The following is a 24402-nucleotide window of genomic DNA, read 5'->3' on the forward strand; positions in this document are numbered from 1 at the left end:
CTGCTTCCTATTTTCAGTACAAATAGTGACTAATAAGCTGAAATTGCACAGTTCATGACATGAAAATACTTTTATTATTAGATGATTTGCAGTTATAATTAGCAACAATTTGAATCATGAATGTTCTCCTGGTCTCCCTCATTCCCTGATCATAAAAAGCTAGTTTCTGAGAATTTTTTTTTCATGATTAAGAGGATATTTACCTATTAGATCATTAATGCAGTCCTAAAAGCAGAAAAAAAACACCAGGATAAAGTGCCCATAGCAACATTTACCATATTACCACTACTATGAATACTTTTGCTTTTAAAATGTTTGATCAAAGCTCAATTTATTAAAATTATATGTTATGAGCCTTCTGAAGGAACAATCTTCTTGCTTTCATTCTTATTATTCAAAAAATGGGATTATAACTCTGGCCAAAGACATTTGCTATTTAAAAGCAGAATATTGAAACCATATTTGAAATTAATATTGAGAAATAGAGGGAAACAGCAAAATCCTGAAATGCCCTAAAAGGGAAACTAAGAAGTACTCCTATGCTTGATTTTCACATATCTAGAATTACATTTATTGCCTTATGAATACTTAATTCTTGCCAGTCTTCCTCAAAAATATAAAGGCATTCATTTATCCTTTAATTCAATAAATGCAAGCCAAACACCTAATAAATAGAAAGTACTATGTTAAAGAAAGGGGATGTAATTATCAACAATAAATAAATAATTCATTTCCTCATGAAGATTATATTTAATGGAGATTTTCCAAAATACTTCTAATATCACTGAATTCCAAACATACCCATAACCCTATTTGCCCCATATTCTCCTAAACTCCCAGGAAAAGCTTTTTTTATGTCCTTTTTTTTTCTTTTAAATACACTTGTAAAGTTTTCAAGTAATTCTTTAGAGTCCCTTTTCCATTTAGAATGGCAATTCTCCCCTTGAGCCTTAAATTTTATGAACTTTTCTTCTAAAACAGAGGCTGAACTTTGTTTAATGAAAAATAAGTCACTGATGTGGTTATTTCTTCCCATGACTGAGAACTTTCTGTGGACGATGTTGTGTGTCTCATCCCTGTATTCTTCTCTTCATTATGGGACGTACCTTATGTTCAGTGGCTCATTAGAAAACTATGATAGAGTCTTGCATGATTTTTCTCTCTCTACCAAAGACTTAATGATCCTGAGCATCTCTGATGCTGGTCCCATTTGAGCGAAAGAGGTGCAGCATCCTCAGTCGGATCTGCTTGGTCTTAATGGTGTAAACCACTGGGTTAATCACTGGAGGTGTGAGAAAGTGCAGATAAGAGAGCAGCACACGGCTGGAAGGGGAAGCTGGTCTGCCAAATCTGTGGATCATGGACAGGCCGATCATAGGTGTGTAGAAGAGCAGCACAGCACAGATGTGGGAGACACAAGTGTTGAGGGCTTTGAGGCGCTCAGCCTTGGATGCAATGGACAGCACTGTCTGGAGAATGAGCCCATAGGACAGGACAATGAGCACAGAGTCCACCCCCAGTGTGGACAGCACCACAAAGAGACCGTAGGCGCTGTTGATGTGGGTGTCAGCACAGGCCAGCTTCATGACGTCTGGGTGCAGGCAGTAGGAGTGGGACAGCAGGCGAGTCCTGCAGTAAGGCAGCTGCTTCAGCATGATGGGGGCTGGGATGTGGAGACCGACGCTGCGCACCACAATGGCCAGGCCCAGCCTGGCAATCCTGGGACTCGTGAGGATGGTGCCATAGTGCAGGGGCTTGCTGATGGCTACAAAACGGTCAAAGGCCATGGCCAGCAACACAGAGGACTCCATGATTGAGAAGGTGTGGATGAAGAAGAGCTGGGCCAGGCACACATCCAGGGCCACCTCCCTGACTTCCAGCATGTAGATGGAGAGCATGGTGGGCAGGGTGGAGGCAGACAGGCCCAGGTCAGTCACAGCCAACATGGACAGGAAGTAGTACATGGGCTGGTGCAGCGAGGGCTCTGACTTCACCACCCACAGGATCAGGCTGTTTCCTGCCAGAGCAGCCACATACATGGCACATAGAGGAATGGAGAGCCACATGTGCACAGCCTCAAGGCCTGGCAGGCCTGTGAGGAAGAAGGAAGTGCCTGTGTGGTTGGAGTCTGCCATGGTGACCTGAGGGGTGGAACTCCAAACAGAAATACAGTCACATGCCCTAGAATGAAAAGATTACTGGGTCAGAATCTGTTCTATGAATTAATACCTTGAAAAGACTCCCCAAAATGATTCTCTGATAATCACAGCCTTTTAATTTCTCCAAGTATTCCCCCTAGTTCATAGATCAGGAACCCTTAAAAAAAAAAAAGTGAGTTTGAATGATTAGAAGGAATCTTGCATATGTAGTAAGATTGGCTCGGGAGCCACACAACAAAATTTAACCCTAAATCAGAATCATGGTTCTTGAAAGGGAGTGAGACCTTATTGGTTCTAACTCTACATTATACCTACTGGGAAATTAAATCCAGGTTCCTGTGAAGTCAGTGTGTCTGATCTAAAAGCAGAGTTCAGTTTTCCTCACTTCCTGTCAGGATCTCCTTCACATACTTTTCAGTAAGTACTTCTTTAATAAGGTGAACATGAGAATTTTGCAGAGAGATACCTTCTTACATACTAAAACATAGTTCCCTTTAACACATTAACACACCCATGTGGGCACACAAATGAAGCCTTTCTACATGCAATCTAAAATGCCAAGTTATGGACATTTATCCAAATATGATTCATTGTCTAAAGTCTATGATTCTCTGTCTTATACACGTATGTATAACATATAAACAGAATGTTCCTAACTCATTGAATATTGAACAGACACTTTAAAAATCATCAGTAACTCTTCAGTATTATATTTATGAGATTATAGAAACTAGAAAAAGACATTTGTTTGCCAAGGAATCAGGATTTGGCTCCACTTAAAAAGTAATTTCTGGAGGAGTACAAAAATCTGAGAGTAGATCTTTTGTTTTCTCTGTGTTCTCTCCCTTGAATTTTGGCTGCTGTGTCACTCCATGCCATCTCAACTGCCTTCCGATACTTTGCCCATTATGAGTTCCATTTTTGAGAATACAGTGAAAGAGAACTCAATTTGAAAGTTTTTTCACTTTCCTTCCTAACCTAATCATAAACAAAGGAAGATTACTTCAGTTTTCCAGAAATATAAAACATTAAAGAATTACAATGAAAAGGGTGATTTAATTTTGAGGAATCTTACTTAATCTTATACTCAGAGACTTTTTCCAGGTGGAATTGATATTTTTTCTTTATCACATTTCATTTTATATGCCAGGGGAAATGCAATCCAGTATTACTCTCTCTTTGAAAAGGAAGTCAGCATATTTGAGAATTCTTTCACTTTTTCTTCTTATAGTTCATTACCTTTTTATTTCACTTAAAGTACTTTACAGAACATTTTTATATATACCATTTTATAGCAATTCAAACTTCAGAATGTAGCAAACCAGTTTTTCCAAACAGAGCAACTTAATCATGAAAAATTCAAATACTTAATTTTCCTAAGTTTACATAGATAATAAAAGGAGGGAGGCTTTCCTCATGGCTCAGGGGTAAAGAGTCCATCTGCCAATGCAGGGGACACGGGTTTGACTCCTGGTCCAGGAAGTTCCCACATGCTATGGAGCAACTAAGTCTGTGCGCCACAACTACAGAGCCTGTACTCTAGAGACCACGAGTCACAATTTTGAGCCCACATACTGCAACTACTGAAACCAGCCTACTCTAGAGCCCATGCTCTACAACAAGAGAAGTTGCTGTGGTGAGAAGCCTGCACACTGCAACTGGAGAGTAGCCCCAGTTTGCGGCAACTAGAGAAAGCCCACGCAGCAACAAAGGCCCAACACAGCCATAAAGAAATAAATAGAATTATTTTAAAAATAAATCAGTGAAAGGAGGATCCAGGACTGGAAGTGATTCTCTCTGACTTAGTGTTTTTTATTCTGAATATTGTTGCTTGGAAGACAAAGGCCAGTCAAACAAACTTGAGGTACTCACAAACCTTATCTTTAAGTCAAAGTAAACTAAAAACTCTCATAAATTCCTGTTTTTCTAAAGTTCCTTCATAATGGCCCCATCAGGTTTGTCTATTATAATCCACTTTCTTACCACCAGATTAGATGCCTGCATTTTCAGTCAGTAATTAAACTGTCTGAGGCAATGTTCAAGATTCAGGAAATAGAATGATGGAAAAAATAATAAGATCTCAATAAAAAGCAATGCATGAGTCAATATTATTTTAAATATGTGAAGAAAATAAACAATGTGGAAAGAGAAGGGGGTGTTATTTTAGACTGCCAGTTTAGATTGAAGTTCTCTCAGGAGGGGGCAATTGAAGAAAGCAGAAGGATGAAAAGGAACAAGGAAGTTAGAGATTTTTGTGTATGTGATTGAGTGGTTGGGTTTGTTGTTATTGTTGTTGTTGTTGAGTTGCTCAGTCATGTCCTACTCTTTGTGGCCCCATGGATTGCAGCATGCCAGTCTTTCCTGTCCTATATAGATGTATCAAGGAATACCTTATGTTAGCACACAGGTTAACTAGGAGGTAGGTATCTATGATAGATGTAATTGCAACAGAAATAAAAGAGTTAGGTGAACCTACTAGAACCAATACCATCACTTAAGAAAACTGTATTCCATTTGCTGGGGCTTCAGGGGTCAGGGTGATGTTCTCTTCTGTGCTGAATATATAGCAAGTGGCTCTGAAAGTGTGGACCCTGGGCTAGTGGTATCAGCAGCATGAGAAATTGTAATAAGTACAAATTATTAGGTCCCACCCAAGCCTACTGAATGATGGTTTCTCAGGAAGAAGCCCAGAATTAAGGTGCTTTAACCAATTCTGCAGGTAATTCTGATGCAAACCAAAGTCTGAGAGTCACTGTGGTACATTCTTGGGAATAGTATTGCTTAGTAAACAGTTGAGTGCAGTGCTCTTGAAGTCCCACTAAAACAAAAAAGTGGGTGAGAATCAAAAGTCATGAGTTAGGAGAAAAGGAACACTCTTAGACAAAGAAAGAAACCTTGTACCTTAGTGCTAAATTCTGAGATGGGATCAGCAAAGACAGTCACAAACACAGAGTGTTTTAGTAGGATGTACCAAATGAGTTTACCATAGATCATTAAAGATTAAAGAAACATGTAAAGATTATAATAAACAAGGATACTATTTAAGAAAAAAAAAAAATTCAGGACTTCCCTGATGGCTCACTGGGTAAAGAATCTGTTTGAAAAGTATCAAATTGTTAATAAGGTAATCTGTCCACTAAATTCTGCTGCTGTAGGAAGTTGCAAATGCTTTATTATCCTTTTTACATGTAGATTTGTGAAACTTCTAGTCAATTACTCATTTCTCATCCTATCTTCACCCTGCATAGTTTCTTCAAAGTTAGAGAAGAATCTTTAACATTGCTTTAACAGATTGAAAGACCCTTTGCTTCACTCACAGGCTTTACATGTGTAGGTAAAAGTACAATGAGTGCCCCTAAAATAAGCAGATTCAGGGTTCCTGGCCTTATTTCACTTACTTAGTCTTTGAGAAATGGAGCTCTGAAAAAAGGCATTGTGATGCTCATATATGTAGTGTGTATTATTATTTTTTATGTTTTGTGCTAAACTGACTGCCTAGAAGAGGGAAAGTTTGGTTTGTCTGTGTGTGTATTCATGTGCATGTGAAGATTTTTCTTGTTTTAATTTTTTTAGAAAAGTATTTGCTGAGTGAAGGGATTTCATTGTAAGAAAGAGAATAATATGGTTGAAAAGTCTGGGTACCTGCCTCTGGTCCTGGCTCCAGCAATAAAACACTAAATAAATAAACAAGCAAAGCAACTTGGACAAAACTCGGACTTAAACAAGAGCTGTTTCCACAAGAGTTAAGGATGCACTGTGAGCTACTTCCTCATAGGAATTCCTCCTTTTGTGTTGTCCACAGATTTCCAACTAGGAGAAAACCTATGGCATCAAGGTACAAAGTGGGAAGCCACAGTGGATTTTTCTAATACCAGTATTTATTTTCTTCTGCAGGCACATTAAAGTGAAAGTCTTGCTCAGTCATGTCTGACTCTTTGCAATCCCATGGCCTATACAGTTCATGGAATTCTCCAGGCCAGAATACTGGAGTGGGTAGCCTTTCCCTTCTCCAGGGGATTTTCCCATCCCGGGGGCTGGGTCTCCCTCATTGCAGGCGAATTCTTTACCAGCTGAGCCACAGGGAATGACTGTAGAATCCTTAGGTACATTAGGATTCGGATCAACAGCATTGAGAGAGAATATTCTGCCATGATAGTAATAGGAAATAATCAGAGAATAGGCTTCACGTTCATAAAGTATTCTCCTCTCACACTGCATACACACACTCACATATACTATGCTACTTTTACTTCTCCCATCATCTAAAGAATGGAAATGGGTGAATTGTACTAATTCTCATAGTGTGTCAATCTGATAGCTTTACTTGAAGATAAACTAAGACAGTGGATAGAAGAGTTCCTAATATTCTATAAAGTGTTTAGAAAGTAAATAATAACTGTGAATATTGGTCCATCCTTTAATTTAGAAAATTTACTTACCATAATCAAAATCCAAGGCACGTTTTCAATGCTGATTCTTCAGAGATTTAGACAAAATTGCAATTAATCTTGATCACCTTAGGCTTATCAATTCACATCTTTTTGTTCACTTCCATCTTGCAAGGAGAAATAGACCATCTTTTCAAACTATCTTCACAAACCAGCAATCCCCATACCATTCTGTTCCTTAAACTTTTCCTCACTTTAGCTTATCTGCCTAAGGAGCATAGAATCCATCTGCCTAGAAATTCAGGTACACACATATCAGACTGTATTTAAGACAGTGGAGGCTTTTGAAAATAAGTTGCCAGCTCCTATTTACCCATTTAATTAGTTATATCTGTTATGACAACACTTTTGAGAAATTCTTTAGAAAACCTATCCAATAGCTCCTAGATAGTATCTGAAGATGAAGAGCCCCTTTTCTTCCTCTAAATCTTCAATATAATATCCTTTTTCAGGGTCTTAATTCAAAACATATTAACAAGTCCTTAAACTAGCACTAATAAGGAAACTTGGTAAATTGGTTTTACTCCTTCCTTCCACTCCAAACCTCACAGATTGTTTACTTACCAGAAGGAGATAAGATCTGAGAACATTTCCCACCCCTCTCCTGGGTACATTCCTGAATTTTCTCCCTTGATGAACACTCTGGGCTTTGGGGAAGCAACTGCCTTTAACCATGTCACTGCCAAACAAGTTTTGCAATGGGCCAAAGGCTTTGTTGTGATTGGAAGTTCTTTGGACCAGCCAAGGCTGAATTTTTCAGTTACTGAGTCCCTGAATATTCCAATTAAAAAGCAATTGGCCTTTTTGAGAGTACAAGCTTCAATATCAGAAAGGCCTGAGTTGAAAAAAGTCTTTACTGGTAATTGTCTAAGATGTGTAGGCTCTTTTGGGCTTCATTTCTCATGTCCCTAAAATATAACACTACTACCATTGGGAAGTAATGGATATATGATTAACATCAATGGCCCTGGGGTTAGACTGTCTAGCATTGAATCTCAACTCTGTCACTTAATAGCTCAGAATATTTGGATATGTTATTTAGTCTCTCATTGACACAGTTTCCTTATCCATAAAATTGGAATAGTGAAAAGAGCTAATTCACTGTAGTTTTGAGGATTAAACCAGGTACTCCATTAAAAAATTTAAATCAATGCTTGTTGTTATTCAAATATTCAAATAATTATCTGATTATTATTTTATAATACTATAGTGAGTTTTTAATAAATAATATACACAAATCACTAGTAAGTTATTTTAAAAGCACATATTAAACATTAAATAAATTATATGATAATGATGGTCCTACAAATGCAGCAAAGAAACTTTCTATTGTTGCCACAGAAATTTTAAAGTTCAATAAAATGAAAGACTTTCCAACTTTGAGGACATGTCTCTATAGTTAAATAGAAATTAGAAATTTAGCCACAGCATTGAAAACCAAGACAATTAATGCTACTATGAAATAATGTTTTGTAAAGTTCTTTGTTTCACAGTATAGGCAAAATAAAATGAAAGCTTAATTTTTGTAGACACACTTACTTGTCAAATCCCTGAGTATGGATGCAGAAAAATAGAGAGGCTCGAAAAATTTTCCACTTCAATTTCCATCTTCGTGTTATATGTCATAAAGAAATAATGGATATTAAACATATTCCAACTAATAAATAAATAACTCTAACTCTGGGTGAGATATGTAAAATACACAAAAACTTGAAAAACAAGCAGGAAGATCTTTGATTTCTTGTGATAAAGGAAACAAGATGTGAAATTCATATCCATCTGGGCTTTCTGCCTGACTGTATTTTACAGGCTCAGACAGGGAAATTGAATGCAAATTTAGAGCAGTTCTCTTCCAAATGGAGGAAAGTATTAGCCTGTGAGTGATAGTCCTACTTGACCTAATGTTACCTAATGTTACCAAATCCAAGCTCCCTCTGCTTACCACATATGAAAGTGAAAGTTGCTCAGTCTTGTCCAACTCTTTGGGACCCCATGGACTATACAGTCAGTCCACAGAATTCTCTGGGCCAGATTACTAGACTGGGTAGCCTTTCCTTTCTCCAGGGGATCTTCCCAACCCAGGGATTAACCAAGGTCTCCTTCATTGCAGGTGAATTCTTTACCAGCTGAGCCAAAAGGGAAACCCAAGAATACTGAAGTGGGTAGCCTATCCCTTCTCCAGGGAATCTTCCCAACCCAGGGATCGAACCAGGGTCTCCTGCATTGCAGGCGGATTCTTTACCAACTAAGCTATCAGGGAAGCTCAACACATGACAAATCAATAAATCTGAGAGACTAGGTGTTGAGGCAAGGCATGTGACCTTATATAGGAAGCTGGCTGCTCTAGAAGATGGCAGACTATTGTCTAAAGATAACATCTTATTGGGGTCTGGATGCCAGATTCTTTAATATAGCACAGATTGGGGAGGAGGGAAGCTGGCTGCTCTAGAAGATGGCAGACTATTGTCTAAAGATACCATCTTATTGGGGTCTGGATGCCAGATTCTTTAATACAGCACAGATTGGGGAGGGGGGAAGGTGAGGAAGTAAAAGGAGAATGTCATTAATCTTACAAATATCTCCTGGAATGGCCAGTCTCAGGGAAGTGATGTGTTAATTTCTTCCTTCCTGTAGATATCTACGTGTGGACAGGGTCCTGAACAAAGGCATTTTGGTTTAACATTCAGATAGAGGGGCAGGGTTCCCTATGGCAGGCTATTATGTATAGACAATGTCATTTTAGTGAACAAAAGCAATGGCAAGCAAAGATTAAAATGAAAGAAACAGATGCAACATAGAGTCAAAATTTGCTTTTCCCTATATCACCAGTACAGATTATGTTTGTAATAGAGCAGTTCTATCAAAGAAGTTAACTCAAGATTTACTTTTGAAAGAAAAAAACCATGACACCAGAGCGAATCAGTTTCTCTAGCTTTGACTTCTCTATGAAAGCCTAGTCAGTTCTCATAAAAATGGCCTTGCAAAATGACAACTTTGCTTACTTTTTAAATCCTCCTTAAAATTCAGAGAAAATTCAGTTGTACATGGTATTCATCATTCAAAGACTATAACACAATAGCTTATGAAGTCTCAGAATATCCCATGTCTTTATTAGAAGGTGAGGAACAGTGCTTTAATTACATTCAGAGGGCTGAAGAATACTGGAGTCTGTATCTGCTTTTCATACCTCATGAAAGTTAAAGAAACACTGATCTGCATAATATGCATATTGTAATACATTTTGTTTTATTATAATAATTAAAGTATTTATTTCTTCACAATGCACTTCAGTTTTCTGAAATATTCTACTTGGTTTACATTAACCAGTGTAACCCACATCTCAAGTTAGTATGCAAATCATAAGAAAAACATATTTTGATTTCACATATTTGTCAAATTTTTAGACAGTACAACAAAGTGAGGCTCTTTTGAGCTTAATTTTGTGTGGTTTTAGGTTTTTAGTTGGAAGACATCATTAGATGTCATTTTGGAATCCTACTCTTCTAATTTGCTTGCTTTTACATGAAAATTATATTCTCAGGAGGCTGTCAGTTTCCTCTGCAATAATCTGAGTAGTCTGCAGACTGATAATGACTTTATCAAATAAGAAACATATTTGTTGGTTAGTTTTTTTTGTTTTGTTTTATTTTGCTTTGTTTTTCATTAAACAGGCACTGTTAAGCAGGCTGGAAAAACACCATAATGTATTTTGGTTAGTGTTTCTGACTAATCAGTTGATAGTTTGTATGAAAAGTACTCTCTACTTCCTGTCTGAGAAATCTTCAGTCAGCAAGCTGGTAATCATAACCAGGATTTCAACCCTGAGGCTCAGAGTTTACTGGGTTGGAGCATCTTCAGAATGCGTGCTCGAATTTCTTTGGTTTTGACAGTGTAAACAATTGGGTTGAGCATTGGAGGTACAAGAAAGTGCAAATAGGAGAGAAGCATGTATATCTGAGCTGGCAGCTTCATTTTCCCAAAGCGATGGATCACAGACAGGCTGACCAGTGGTGTATAAAATAATAGTACAGCACAAATATGGGAAATACAAGTATTGAGGGCTTTCAGCCGTCCAGCATTGGAAGCAATGTTCAATACTGTCTTCAAAATCATCACATAGGAGAGGAGAATAAGGACTGCATCCACCCCCAATGTGGAGAGCATCACAAAGAGCCCAAGGCCACTGTTCACAACTGTGCTGGAACTGGCCAGCCTCAGAACATCAGGGTGAACACAGTAGGAATGTGACAGTGCATTCACAGGTTGGAATTGCAGTCTTCCAAGGAGAACAGGCAGGGGCAGGTGGAGGGCAGCACTACGGGTCACACTGGCCAGCCCAATGGCCCCGATGCGCTTGGTTGTCAGGATGGTGGCATAGCGTAAGGGCGCTCGGATAGCCACACAGCGGTCAAAAGCCATGGCCAACAGCACAGCAGATTCAATTACTGAACATGTGTGGATGAAGAAAAGTTGCACAAAGCAGGTTGCAGCTCCCACCTTCCTCTGGCCCAGGAGATAAACAGCTGCCATGGAAGGCAGTGTGGAAACTGCAAGTCCCAGGTCAGCCAGTGAGAGCATGGAGAGGAAGAGGTACATGGGAGTGTGGAGGCTGGGAACAGACTTGACAATGTGCAGGATGGTGGTGTTGCCCAGCAGAGAGAGAACATAGATGACGCAGACAGGAATTGCTGTCCAGCAGTGAGCAGTCTCCAGTCCTGGGAAATCCATCAGTATGAAGAAGAAACTGCTGGCGTTATTGTTGATAGGAATTACCATAACTCTGAGAGAATTTTCCCCTTTAAAAATTGTGGAAGCAACAAAATATCATTCTTTCATAGCATTTTCTATCACCTCATCCCATGTGGTACCCCTGGCCCATGCCTACAGTAATACTGCTCTGGTCATAATACTGAATCGTAATCCTGCAGAAATTTCTCTAGGACAGGATTCCCCAATCTCAGGGTCCTAATGCCTGATCTTCTGAGGTGGAAGTGATGTAATAGTATTGGAAATAAAGTTCTCAATAAATGTAATGCACTTGAGTCATCCCTAAACCACCCACACACCCTCCTGGTCTGGGAGGCAAAAAATTGTCTTCCAGGCAAACCATCCTTGATGCCAAAAGGGTTGTGGACCTCTGCCTGGGGAATAATGCTCTGCTCTCTTCTTGGTGGCTTGTCCTAGTTATCAGAATCAAATTTGGCCCTTCACATATAGAAAATTCCTTCCTCATATGAAGATGTTTCAAGGTATAAAAAATGCAAAGGGGAACTCTGTATTGAGAGCACAGAGTCCATGTGCATAATCTAAAACAGTTTTTATAATACAGTAGGGTTGTAAGGAAACCAAGTTTCAGATAATTGTATCTAATGAATGCTCAGGGGTTAAGAAATAATGTATATAGAAATGTTAGTATTAACTCTGAACTGATATTACCAGATGTATATTTTGCTTTCACAGTCAGGACATCAAAAGTAATATCTGTGACAGGAAGACATCAGGAAGGGTTTGAGCTTGATGTGTTTGTTTACTGGACTCAAGTCTCTTCTCAATCCTACTTCTAGCTCTCTAAAAATATCTGAATAGCTGGTACAGACATGTGAGAAGAAGAAGTTGAAGACTAGATAGTATTTGTTGTTGGAGATACAATATGTTCTCAGTGGTCTTACACAATTACTGAGTTCCTGCTATGTACTCAATTTAAGTCGTATACTGATACACGATATATAAGTTGGGTTTCTGAAGGTCCTGTAACCCATGGGTCACCAGAGAACACGTTCACAAACTAGTTCACGAGGGCACTGACCATGAGACAGATAAAGAATCCCAACTGTGAATCTGTATCCTGCTTTCCATGACTCACCTTTTTAATGATTCTGGGTCCCTTGAGGACAATTATTAAAGAAAGGACTAAAGTGAAAAATTTGAGTTCATGGAGTTCTAAAGAAACTTTGGTCACATTGAATGGTGAGTCTCTTTGTTAACATCCTCTTGGGCAGTCATGTATGTGGCAGTTATGACCAGCTTTTTTGACCCCATGGACTGTAGCCCACACAGCTCCTCTGTCCAGGCAAGAATAGCCATTCCTTTCTCCAGGGGATCTTCCCCAGCCAGGAACTGAACCTGAGTCTCCTTCATTGATAGCAGATTCTTCACTGTCTGAGCCACCATGGAAGCCCTAACTAATCTTCATGATATTCTAATTCTTTTTCATAAACTGACTGTAATGTTGCCAGATAAAGTAATAAAAGATACCTACAATCCCCATTCTGTTAGTCTAAAGAGAAACTAAAGAAGAATTTCTGTGGAGGGTGAGCAACAATGATCAGAACCAAAACAAGTGGGGTAATTTAATAGTAAATATTGGCAGCAATTATAGGACAAGTAGTGAAGGAATATGATGAAGATGAAGAAGATGAAGAAAAAGAAGGAAAAGGAGAAGAGCTATCTGTAAAGACAGCAAAAAGCAGAAGCAGGTCTATCATATTTGAAATGGATCTGTGATCCAAAGAAGAATACTGGAATTTTATGTGAGTACACTAATTGAGATGTGAGGGCAGATGAGTCCTAGGAATTACCTATATTGTTCCAAAAAAAAAAAAAAAAAAAAAAAAACCTCTCTGAGTTGCAGTTACAGAGGGAGAGGTGGGCAATGAGTATTCTTTGTATCCATCAAACTGCCCCCCTAACAAATTTTATTTATACACTGTTAATTACAGTATATTTTCAACAGAGAGGAAAAGCACCCCCCTCAAAATGTAATAAAATGAAATTCCTGTAAGTATAGATAATAAAAGTTTAAAAAATCAACTGAAATTCAGCATTATTATTCATGGGAGAATATTTTATTCAGGCTTCCATAACCTCCTATAAATATTAGAAACTGTTCAACAAAATGTCTCACTTAATAATGATGAGACAGATAAAGATGAAACTGTAGTGTGAATACAATACAGGCTTCCCAGGTGGCTCATTGCTAAAGAAACTGCCTGCAAAACAGGAGAGGCAGGTTTGATCCTTGACTCAGAAGAACCCTTGGAGAAGGAAATGCCAAACCACTCCAGTATTTTTGTCCAGGAAATCCCATGGACAAAGGAGCCTGGCAGGCTACAATGCAGGGGGTCACAAAAAGTCAGACACGATTTATAGACTACAATAACAACAACAACAAATGAATAAAAGAGATTCTGCAACATCCCTAAAAGGAATGTAAAACTTTGTGTCTCAGAAAGCAAATTCATTTTATTGTGAGACTTAAGTAATTATGGAAATGTAGCATCCTGTATTGGTTCTGATGCATGAAGGAGAAGGGTTCCAAGCCCTCACTAAATAACTGAGCCTAGATTTTCTCTGTGTTGAAATATTCCAGTCTGCATTCTTGTCTGATAAAATGAGATACCTGGATATTTTCTTCTCTCCCACAGTCTTAAAGGATTTTTGAATGTTAACATCTAGTAAGGAGCAGCTCTACATTTTTGACACATGTGTACACAGAGAAGAGACACACATTACAAAATGTCTGGATTTGTTCACAAAGAAATGCTAAAATGACAGGAGATAACACAGAATGGAAGAGAACACCTCTGGACAATGGCCAGTGCTTGCAGCATAAGGCAATACTTGCTTCTCTCTGGATAATGTTTCCCTCAACAGTTTCATCTTTAACTGTCTCTTTGTTATAAAGTGGTTATGACATTTTGTTGAACATTTTCTAATATTTATAGGAGATTATTGAAATATGAATTTTAAAATTCTTTTTTCAAAAATGTACAACTTTCTGAGAAACTTTTCTATGTTGTCCAGATGCTAGGTGGCTCTGTGGCCATACAGATCTTTAAAGGTGCTAATGATACTTTAGAACACTAAGTTGCACAGAGTCCTGGAGTTACTTGCACTGACCTGAGGAACGCTATATAAACTAAATCATTTCAGTTCTTCAGAGTATAAATACAGAGCTATTATGCTATCCAAAAATCTTATAAATTTAAAATTATCAGTCCCTTATACCATTCCTTTTCAGACTATTTCTTCATTGTAAGAGCTTCACTGGTAAATACTTGGTGTCACCTCTGTTACAATGCAGTGTGAGAATTAGAAACCATATTTCCAGTTTTTATTCTCTCGCTCTTTCTTCCTTCCCTGCTTCCCAGCCTTCCTTTCTGTTTTCATTATTTCCTTTTCTTTCTTACATTAATTATTATCAATTATCTAATGTATGTTTTACATAAATGAAACATATCTTGCAGTTAATCTTAAAAAGTCTCTCAATCATGTCTAAACTTTGCAACCCCATGGACTGTAGCCTACCAGGCTCCTCTGTCCATGCAATTTTCAGGCAAGAGTCCTGGAGTGGGCTGCCATCTCCTTCTCTTGGGGATCTTCCCAGCCCAGGGATCAAACCTGGGTCTCCTGCATTGCAGATAGGCGCTTTACCATCTGAGCCACCAGGGAAGCCTAAAAATTAATCTTAAAAATTGACTGATTTTTTGGATGAGGAGTCAGGGATAGTTTCCCAAAACTGAACAATGTATCATATGAGAGGATAAGAGATACTAGATACCTCCAACAAATGTCCATTCTGCCTCAGAAATTCTCACAGTCAATTTTGCAACCATATCTAGCACAGCTCATGACTTCTCTTGACTTCCATCCCAAGTATACAAACAGTGTGATTTGCATTAAACTCGACCAAGGTGATTTGAACACTCACCAGACTCCGAGGCAGGGACACAACCTCTGTGGATCATGGTGTAGCTGGAGCCTCCTGAGGCTCCATGCCTTGAGCATAGTACCAAGTGAGCAGGTTTATAAAGCACTGGTTCTGGCTCTCCCTGGAGGCTTATATCCAATCCCTGTGGTATAGGGTCTCAGAGAAATATCAGGTGTGCATATACCAGACAGAGCTGCCCATTGCTAATTTTTGTGGGTCTTTGCCAGATCTCCAAATGATCTATGGTATAAACTTAGAACACACAGCCAGTTCTGCTTCAGCTTCCTTTCTTCTGTTTCCAGCCTAAGCTCTTCTTAAGTCCACAGAGATCAAAATCATCACACTGATCATAGCTATTCTGTCCCCAGAAATATCTTGCATTGTATTTATATACCCAGGACATACAATCCTTTATATCCTCCAACTCTTCTCCAAATCCAGAGGATTGTTTCCTTAAGTTGTAAATATCTTGGTTGTAAATATATTGAGAGTTGTGTCTCTAGAGCATTATTTCCATGAGTGATAATGTTAATAGATTTCTTCCAAGATAAATTGGTTTTGCACAGATTAATCTTTGTTACAATAATTTCTTTGTATTGCCTCTTCACCCCTTCCCTTCCCCTGGGTTGAATTTGGGATTGAGGAGGGCAACATTTGTACTCAGAGTCTGGCCAGAAAATGCAGCGAGTAGAATTATCCAGAGAGACCAGTGAATAAACAGAATAGAGAGGTGCTGAAAGAGCTGAGAAAGCACAGATATCTAAGAAGTCAGCAGTTGATAGTATCAAATATTGACTGGTGGTCCAGGGATGAGGAGACAGGATTTGAAATAGGTTATTTGATCTGGTACTGATAATTTAGAGTTCATTGGGGACCTTTGCCAAAGCAGTTTCAATAGAGCAATAGAGACAAAATTTGATTGAAAAAGGAGTTGAGAAAATGATTTTTACTTCAGTTTAAATACAAATAAACTATGTTGTTTGGGGATGCACACTTATATAATCACAATAAAAAGAAAAATAATGAACTGAACACCATAAAAGTCAGAGAGTGATTTAATGTGGTGACAGTGGTAAGGTTATTTCAGGAAAGGCTGCAGAGGAAATTTGGGTGTTGTTTATTTAGGTGATATTTTTGTGGATGCTCAATTTTACAAAAATTTGTTAAATTGTGTATTTATTTCCATGCAGGTTTTAAACTCCAACAAAATGTATTTTAAAATGATTTGAGAAGATTTAGACTATTAAGACCATTTATGCATTTTTTTTTCAAGTAGCTTGATTTTGAACCAGAGGGAAAATTTAGATTAGGTACTGAGTGATAGCCATATCTGCTGGAGAGTCTTAATAATGTATTTTAAAACTGTTTCTAAGCAGCTAGTGGAAAAGCAGTTACTGGAGATAATTACTTATATTTAAAGAAGCACAGGATACTCATGCTTGGTAAGGTAGATATGTTCATTTCCTATTACTGCTAAATCAAATCACCACAAACTCATGGCTTAAAATAGTACAACATTGCTATCTTACAGCTCTGGAAATTAAAGCATCCAAAATGAATCTTCCTGGGCCAAAATCAAGGTATCTGCTGGACAAGTTCTTTCTGAAGGATATGGAGAGGAATCTTCTGTCTTGCCTTTCTCAGAACCTAGCAGATGTTCTCATTCCTTGGCTTATGGCCTCATTTCTCTACCTTCAAAGCCATCAATATAGTGTCTTCTCTTCTGACAGGCTGCCTCCCCCTTACAAAAATCTTGTGATTGCCTCAGGCCCACTCAGAAAATTCAGGATGATGTCCTCTTCTCAAGATCTTTAGTTTAATTACATCTGCAAAGTTCCTTTTGCCACATAAGGTAATATATTTATTTACAAGTTAAACGTAGGGATATTTGATGGGCCAAAATTCAGTCTAATGTTTGAGAAGAAAAAACATAGAGTGAGTAAAATTTGGTTGAAACACCAGAATATAGGTAAAAAGGAATTTTATGCACTGAATGCAGTAAGTCGGAGAGAAAAGGATAAATATCATATTTGTTCAGTCATTCAATCATATCCTACTCTTTGCAATCCCATGAACTGCAGCACTCCAGGTTTCCCTGTCCTTCACTATCTCCCGGAGCTTGCTCAAACTCATGTCCATCAAATTGGTGATGCCATCCAACCATCTTTTCCTCTGTCATCACCTTCTCCTCCTGCCTTCAATCTTTCCCAGCATCACGGTCTTTTCCAATGAGTAGACTGTTCCCACCAGGTGGGCAAAGTATTGAAGCTTCAGCTTCAGCATATTTAAGTGAATATTTCACTGAATATTTCAGTGAATATTCAGGACTGATTTCCTTTAGGATTGACTGGTTTGATTTATTTGCAGTCCAAGGGTCTCTCAAGAGTTTTCTCCAACAAAACAGTTCAAAAGCATCCTATTCTTTGGCACTCAGCTTTCTTTTTGGTTCAATTCTCATCGTATGATATCCTTTATATGTGGAATCCAAAAAGAATTGTTGCAATTGAACTTACAAAAGAGAAAGAAACTCATAGACTTAGAGAATGAATTTATGGTTGCCAGGGGGAAGGATGAGAGGAAGGGATAGTTAGGGAGTTTGGGATGGACATGTACACACTACTGTATTTAAAATGGATAACCAACAAGGACATAATATATAGCACAGGGAGCTCTACTCAATGCTATGTGACTGCCTGGATGAGAGGAGAGTCTAGGGGAGAATAGATACATGTATATGTATGGCTGAGTCCCTTTGCTCTTCACTGGAACTATCACAACATTATTTGTTGGGAAGATCCCCTGAAGAAGGAAATGGCAACCCACTCCAGTATTCTTGCCTGAAGAATCCCATGGACAGAGGAGCCTGGTAGGCTACAGTCCACGGGGTTGCAAAGAGTTGGACATGACTGAGGGACTTCACTTCACTTCACTTCATACCCGAATACAAAATCAAAAGGTAGAGGAGGAGCTAAGATGGCAGAGAAATAGGATAGGGATACCACTTTCTCCCCCACAAATTCATCGAAAGAACATTTGAATGCTGAGCAAACTCCACAAAACAACTTCTGAACGCTGGCAGAGGACATCAGGCACCCAGAAAAGCAGCCCATTGTCTTCGAAAGGATTGGAGAATCTTTTCACCACTAACCTAGAAGTTTTAGTATCAGTGCTGCAAGGATGGAGAAGTCTTGAGGCTACTGGAAGAATAAGACTGAAAACCAGAGGCAGGATGCTTAAACGCAAAACCTGAGAACACCAGAGAACTCCTGACTACAGGGAACATTAATTAATAAGAGATCATCCAAAAACCTTGATACCTACACTGAAACCAACCACCACCCAAGAGCTAATAAGTTCCACAGCAAGACATACCAAGCAAATTCTCCAGCAAAGCAGGAACATAGCCCTGAACGTCAACATACAGGCTGCCCAAAGTCACACCTAACACATAGACATCTCAAAACTCACTACTGGACACTCCATTGCACTCCAGAGAGAAGAAATCCAGCTCCACCCACCAGAACACCAACACAAGCTTCCCTAACCAGGAAACCTTGACAAGTCAATCATCCAACCCCACCCACTGGGAGGAACCTCCACATTAAAAAGGAACCACAAACTACCAGAATACAGAAAGGCCACCCCAAGCATAGCAATCTAAACAAGATGTAAAGGCAGAGAAATACTCAGCAGGTAAAGGAACATGAAAAATGCCCACCAAACCAAACAAAAGAGAAGGAGATAGGGAATCTACCTGAAAAAGAATTTAGAATAATGATAATAAAAATGATCCAAAATCTTGAAAACAAAATGGAGTTACAGATAAATAGCCAGGAGACAAGGATTGAGAAGATGCAAGAAATGTTTAACAAGGACCTAGAAGAAATAAAAAAGAGTCAATTAATAATGAATAATGCAGTAAATGAGATCAAAAACACTCTGGAGGGAACCAACAGTAGAATAACAGAGGCAGAAGATAGGATAAGTGAGGTAGAAGATAGAATGGTGGAAATAAATGAAGCAGAGAGGAAAAAAGAAAAAAAGAACCAAAAGAAATGAGGACAACCTCAGGGACCTCTGGGACAATGTGAAATGCTCCAACATTCGAATCATAGGAGTGCCAGAAGAAGAAGATAAAAAGAAAGGCCATGAGAAAATACTCAAGGAGATAAGAGTTCAAAACTTCCCTAAAGTGGGGAAGTAAATAATCACCCAAATCCAAGAAACCCAGAGAGTCCCAAACAGGATAAACCCAAGGCAAAACACCCCAAGACACATATTAATGAAATTAACAAAGATCAAACACAAAGAACAAATATTAAAAGCAGCAAGGGAAAAACAACAAATAACACACAAAGGGATTCCCATAAGGATAACAGATGATCTTTTAATAGAAACTCTTCAGGCCAGAAGGGAATGGTAGGACACACTTAAAGTAATGAAAGACAATAACCTGCTACCCAGATTACTGTACCCAGCAAGGATCTCATTCAGATATGAAGGAGAATTCAAAAGCTTTACAGACAAACAAAAGTTGAGAGAATTCAGCACCACCAAACCAGCTCTTTAACAAATGCTAAAGGATCTTCTCTAGACAGTTGATCTATAGAAACACAGAAAGGTTGTATAAACGCGAACCCAAAACAACAAAGTAAATGGCAATGGGACCATACTTATCAATAATTACCTTAAAAGTAAATGGGTTGAATGCCCCAATCAAAAGACAAAGAATGGCTGAATGAATAAAAAAACAAGACCCCCATACATGCTGTCTACAAGAGACCCACCTCAAAACAAGGGACAACTACAGACTGAAAGTGAAGGGCTGGAAAAAAATATTTCATGAAAACGGAGACCAAAAGAAAGCAGGAGTCACAATACTCATATCAGATAAAATAGACTTTCAAATAAAGGCTGTGAAAAGAGACAAAGAAGGACACTACATAATGATCAAAGGATCAATCCAAAAAGAAGATATAACAATTATAAATATATATGCACCTAACATAGGAGCACTGCAATATGTAAGGCAAATGCTAAGAAGTATGAAAGGGGAAATTAACAATAACACAGTAATAGTGGGAGACTTTAATACCCCACTCACAACTATGGATAGATCAACTAAACAGAAAATTAACAAGGAAACACAAACTTTAAATGACACAATGGACCAGCTAGACCTAACTGATATCTATAGTACATTTCACCCCAAAACAATCAATTTCACCTTTTTCTCAAGTGCACATGGAACCTTCTGCAGAATAGATCACATCCTGGGCCGTAAATCTAGCCTTGGGAAATACAAAAAAATTGAAATCATTCCAGTCATCTTTTCTGACCACAGTGCAGTAAGATTAGATCTCAATTACAGGAAAAAAGCTATTAAAAATTCCAACATATGAAGGCTAAATAACATGCTTCTGAATACCCAACAAATCATAGAAGAAATCAAAAAAGAAATCAAAATATGCATAGAAATGAATGAAAATGAAAACACAACAACCCCAAACCTATGGGACACTTTAAAAGCAGTGCTGAGGGGAAGGTTCATAGTAATACAGGCTTACCTCAAGAAACAAGAAAAAAGTCAAATAAACAACGTAACTCTACACCTAAAGCAACAAGAGAAGGAAGAAATGAAGAACCCCAGAGTTAGTAGAAGGAAAGAAATCTTTAAAATTAGGGCAGAAATAGATGCAAAAGAAACAAAAGGGACCATAGCAAAAATCAATAAAATCAAAAGCTGGTTCTTTGAGAAGGTAAATAAAATTGACAAACCATAAGCCAGAGTCATCAAGAAACAAAGGGAGAAGAAACAAATTAACAAAATTAGAAATGAAAATGGAGAGATCACAACAGACAACTCTGAAATACAGAGGATCATAAGAGACTACTACCAGCAGCTCTATGCCAGTAAAATGGACAACTTGGAAGAAATGGACAAATTCTTAGAAAAATATAACTTTCCAAAACTGAACCAGGAAGAAACAGAAGAATTTAACAGATCCATCACAAGCAAGGAAATCGAAACTGTAATCAGAAATCTTCTAGCAAACAAAAGCCCAGGACCAGATGGCTTCACAGCTGAATTCTACCAAAAATTCAGAGAGGAGATAACACCTATCTTATTCAAACTCTTCCAGAAAATTGCAGAAGAAGGTAAACTTCCAAATTCATTCTATGAGGCCACAATCACCCTAATACCAAAACCTGACAAAGATGCCACAAGAAAAGAAAACTACAGGCCAATATCACTGATGAACATAGATGCAAAAACCCTTAACAAAATTCTAGCAAACAGAATCCAACAACATATTAAAAAGATCATACATCATGACCAAGTGGGCTTTATCCCAGGAATGCAAGGATTCTTTAATATCCACAAATCAATCAATGTAATACACCACATTAACAAATTGAAAGATAAAAACCATATGATTATCTCAATAGATGCAGAAAAAGCCTTTGACAAAATTCAACATGCATTTATGATAAAGAAAAAAAAAACCTCTCCAGAAAGCAGGAATAGAAGGAACATACCTCAACATAATAAAGGCTATATATGACAAACCCACAGCAAACATTATTCTCAATGGTGAAAAATTGAAAGCATTTCCCCTGAAATCAGGAACAAGACAAGGGTGCCCACTCTCACCACTACTATTCAACATAGTTTTGGAAGTTTTGGCTACAGCAATCAGAGCAGAAAAAGAAATAAAAGGAATCCAGATAGGAAAAGTAGAGGTGAAACTCTCACTGTTTGCAGATGACATGATCCTCTACATAGAAAACCCTAAAGACTCTTCCAGAAAATTACTACAGCTAATCAATGAATATAGTAATGTTGCAGGCTATAAAATTAACACAGAGAAATCCTTTGCATTCCTATACACTAACAATGAGAAAACAGAAAGATAAAGTAAGGAAACAATACCATTCACCATTGCAATGAAAAGAATAAAATACTTAAGACTATATCTACCTAAAGAAACAAAGACCTATATATACAAAACTATAAAACACTGATGAAAGAAATCAAAGAGGACAAAAATAGATGGAGAAATATACCGCGTTCATGCACTGGAAGAATCAATGTAGTGAAAATGAGTATACTGCACAAAGCAATCCATAGATTCTATGCAATCCCTATCAAGCTGCTGCTGCTGCTAAGTCACTTCAGTCGTGTCCGACTCTCTGCGACCCCATAGATGGCAGCCCACCAGGCTCCCCTGTCCCTGGGATTCTCCAGGTAATACTGGAGTGTGTTGCCATTTACTTCTCCAATGCATGAAAGTGAAAACTGAAAGTGAAGTCACTCAGTCGTGTCCGACTCTTAGCAAGCCCATGGACTGCAGCCTACCAGGCTCCTCCGTCCATGGGATTTTCCAGGCAAGAGTACTGAAGTGGGATGTAATTGCCTTCTCCCCCTATCAAGCTACAAACGTATTTTTCACAGAACTAGAACAAATAATTTCACAATTTGTATGGAAATACAAAAAACCTCGAATAGCCAAAGCAATCTTGAGCAAGAAGAATGCAACTGGAGGAATCAACCTGCCTGGCTTGGCTCTACTACAAAGCCATAGTCATCAAGACAGTATGGTACTGGCACAAAGACAGAAATATAAATCAATGGGACAAAATAGAAAGCCTAGAGATTAATCCATATACCTATGGACACCTTATCATTGACAAAGGAGGCAAGAATATACAATGCAGAAAAGACAACCTCTTTAACAAGTGGTGCTGGGAAAACTGGTCAACCACTTGTAAAAGAATGAAACTAGAACACTTTCTAACACCATACACAAAAATAAACCCAAAATGGATTAAAGATCTAAATGTGAGACCAGAAACTATAAAACTCCTAGAGGAGAACATAGGCAAAACACTCTCCGCCATAAATCACAGCAAGATCCTCTATGACCCACCTCCAAGAATATTGGAAATAAAAGCAAAAATAAACAAATGGGACCTAATTAAACTTAAAAGCTTTTGCACAACAAAGGAAACTACAAGCAAGGTGAAAAGACAGCCTTCAGAATGGGAGAAAATAATAGCAAATGAAGCAACAAAGGATTAATCTCAAAAATATACAAGCAACTCGTGCAGCTCAATTCCAGAAAAATAAATGACCCGATCAAAAAATGGGCCAAAGAACTAACAGACATTTCTCCAAAGAAGACATACAGATGGCTAACAAACACATGAAAAGATGCTCCACATCACTCATTATCAGAGAAATGCAAATCAAAACCACAATGAGGTACCATTACACGCCAGTCAGGATGGCTGCTATCCAAAAGTCTACAAGCAATAAATGCTGGAGAGGGTGTGGAGAAAAGGGACACTGTTGGTGGCAATGCAAACTAGTACAGCCACTATAGAGAACAGTGTGGAGATCCCTTAAAAAACTGGAAATAGAACTGCCATATGACCCAGCAATCCCGTTCCTGGTCATACACACTGAGGAAACCAGAACTGAAAGAGACATGGGTACCCCATCGCTGCACTGTTTATAATAGCCAGGACATGGAAGCAACCTAGATGTCCATCCGCAGACGAATGGATAAGGAAACTATGGTACATATACACAATGGAATATTATTCAGCCATTAAAAAGAATACATTTGAATCAGTTCTAATGAGGTGGATGAAACTGGAGCCCATTATACAGAGTGAAGTAAGCCAGAAAGAAAAACACCATCAAGGGTGAAACAGACCACCAGCCCAGGTTGGATGCATGAGACGGGTGCTCAGGGCTGGTGAACTGGGAAGACCCAGAGGGATGGGATGGGGAGGGAGGTGGGAGGGGGGATCGGGATGGGGAACACATGTAAATCCATGAATGATTCATGTCAATGTATGGCAAAAACCACTACAGTATTGTAAAGTAATTAGCCTCCAATGAATAAAGATAAGTGGATAAAAAAAAAAAGAAAAAGAAAAACACCAATACAGTATACTAATGCATATATATGGAATTTAGGAAGATGGTAACAATAACCCTATATGTAAGACAGAAAAAGAGCCACAGATGTATAAAACAGATTTTTGGACTCTGTGGGAGAAGGTGAGGGTGGGA

The 24402-nt window shown here is 38.3% G+C and overlaps 2 protein-coding genes across 2 annotated transcripts; both read right to left on the minus strand.

The window, feature by feature from the left end:
- Positions 1-1175: 1175 nt before the first annotated feature.
- Positions 1176-2135, minus strand: LOC122702238 (olfactory receptor 51G2-like). Its single transcript, XM_043915824.1, has one exon. It carries the CDS (start codon positions 2133-2135, stop codon positions 1176-1178), a length of 960 nt encoding a protein of 319 aa, XP_043771759.1.
- An 8300-nt stretch (positions 2136-10435) lies between these two features.
- On the minus strand, positions 10436-11383 carry LOC122700822 (olfactory receptor 51G2-like). Its single transcript, XM_043913874.1, has one exon. It carries the CDS (start codon positions 11381-11383, stop codon positions 10436-10438), a length of 948 nt encoding a protein of 315 aa, XP_043769809.1.
- Between the last annotated feature and the right edge of the window lie 13019 nt (positions 11384-24402).

Source organism: Cervus elaphus, chromosome 1 (assembly GCF_910594005.1).
Source record: "Cervus elaphus chromosome 1, mCerEla1.1, whole genome shotgun sequence".
NCBI classification, from domain to species: domain Eukaryota; kingdom Metazoa; phylum Chordata; class Mammalia; order Artiodactyla; family Cervidae; genus Cervus; species Cervus elaphus.

Excerpts from the sequence above, each read along its gene's own strand:
- LOC122702238 (XM_043915824.1), bottom strand. The coding sequence starts at position 2,135 with ATGGCAGACTCCAACCACACAGGCACTTCCTTCTTCCTCACAGGCCTG.
- LOC122700822 (XM_043913874.1), bottom strand. The coding sequence starts at position 11,383 with ATGGTAATTCCTATCAACAATAACGCCAGCAGTTTCTTCTTCATACTG.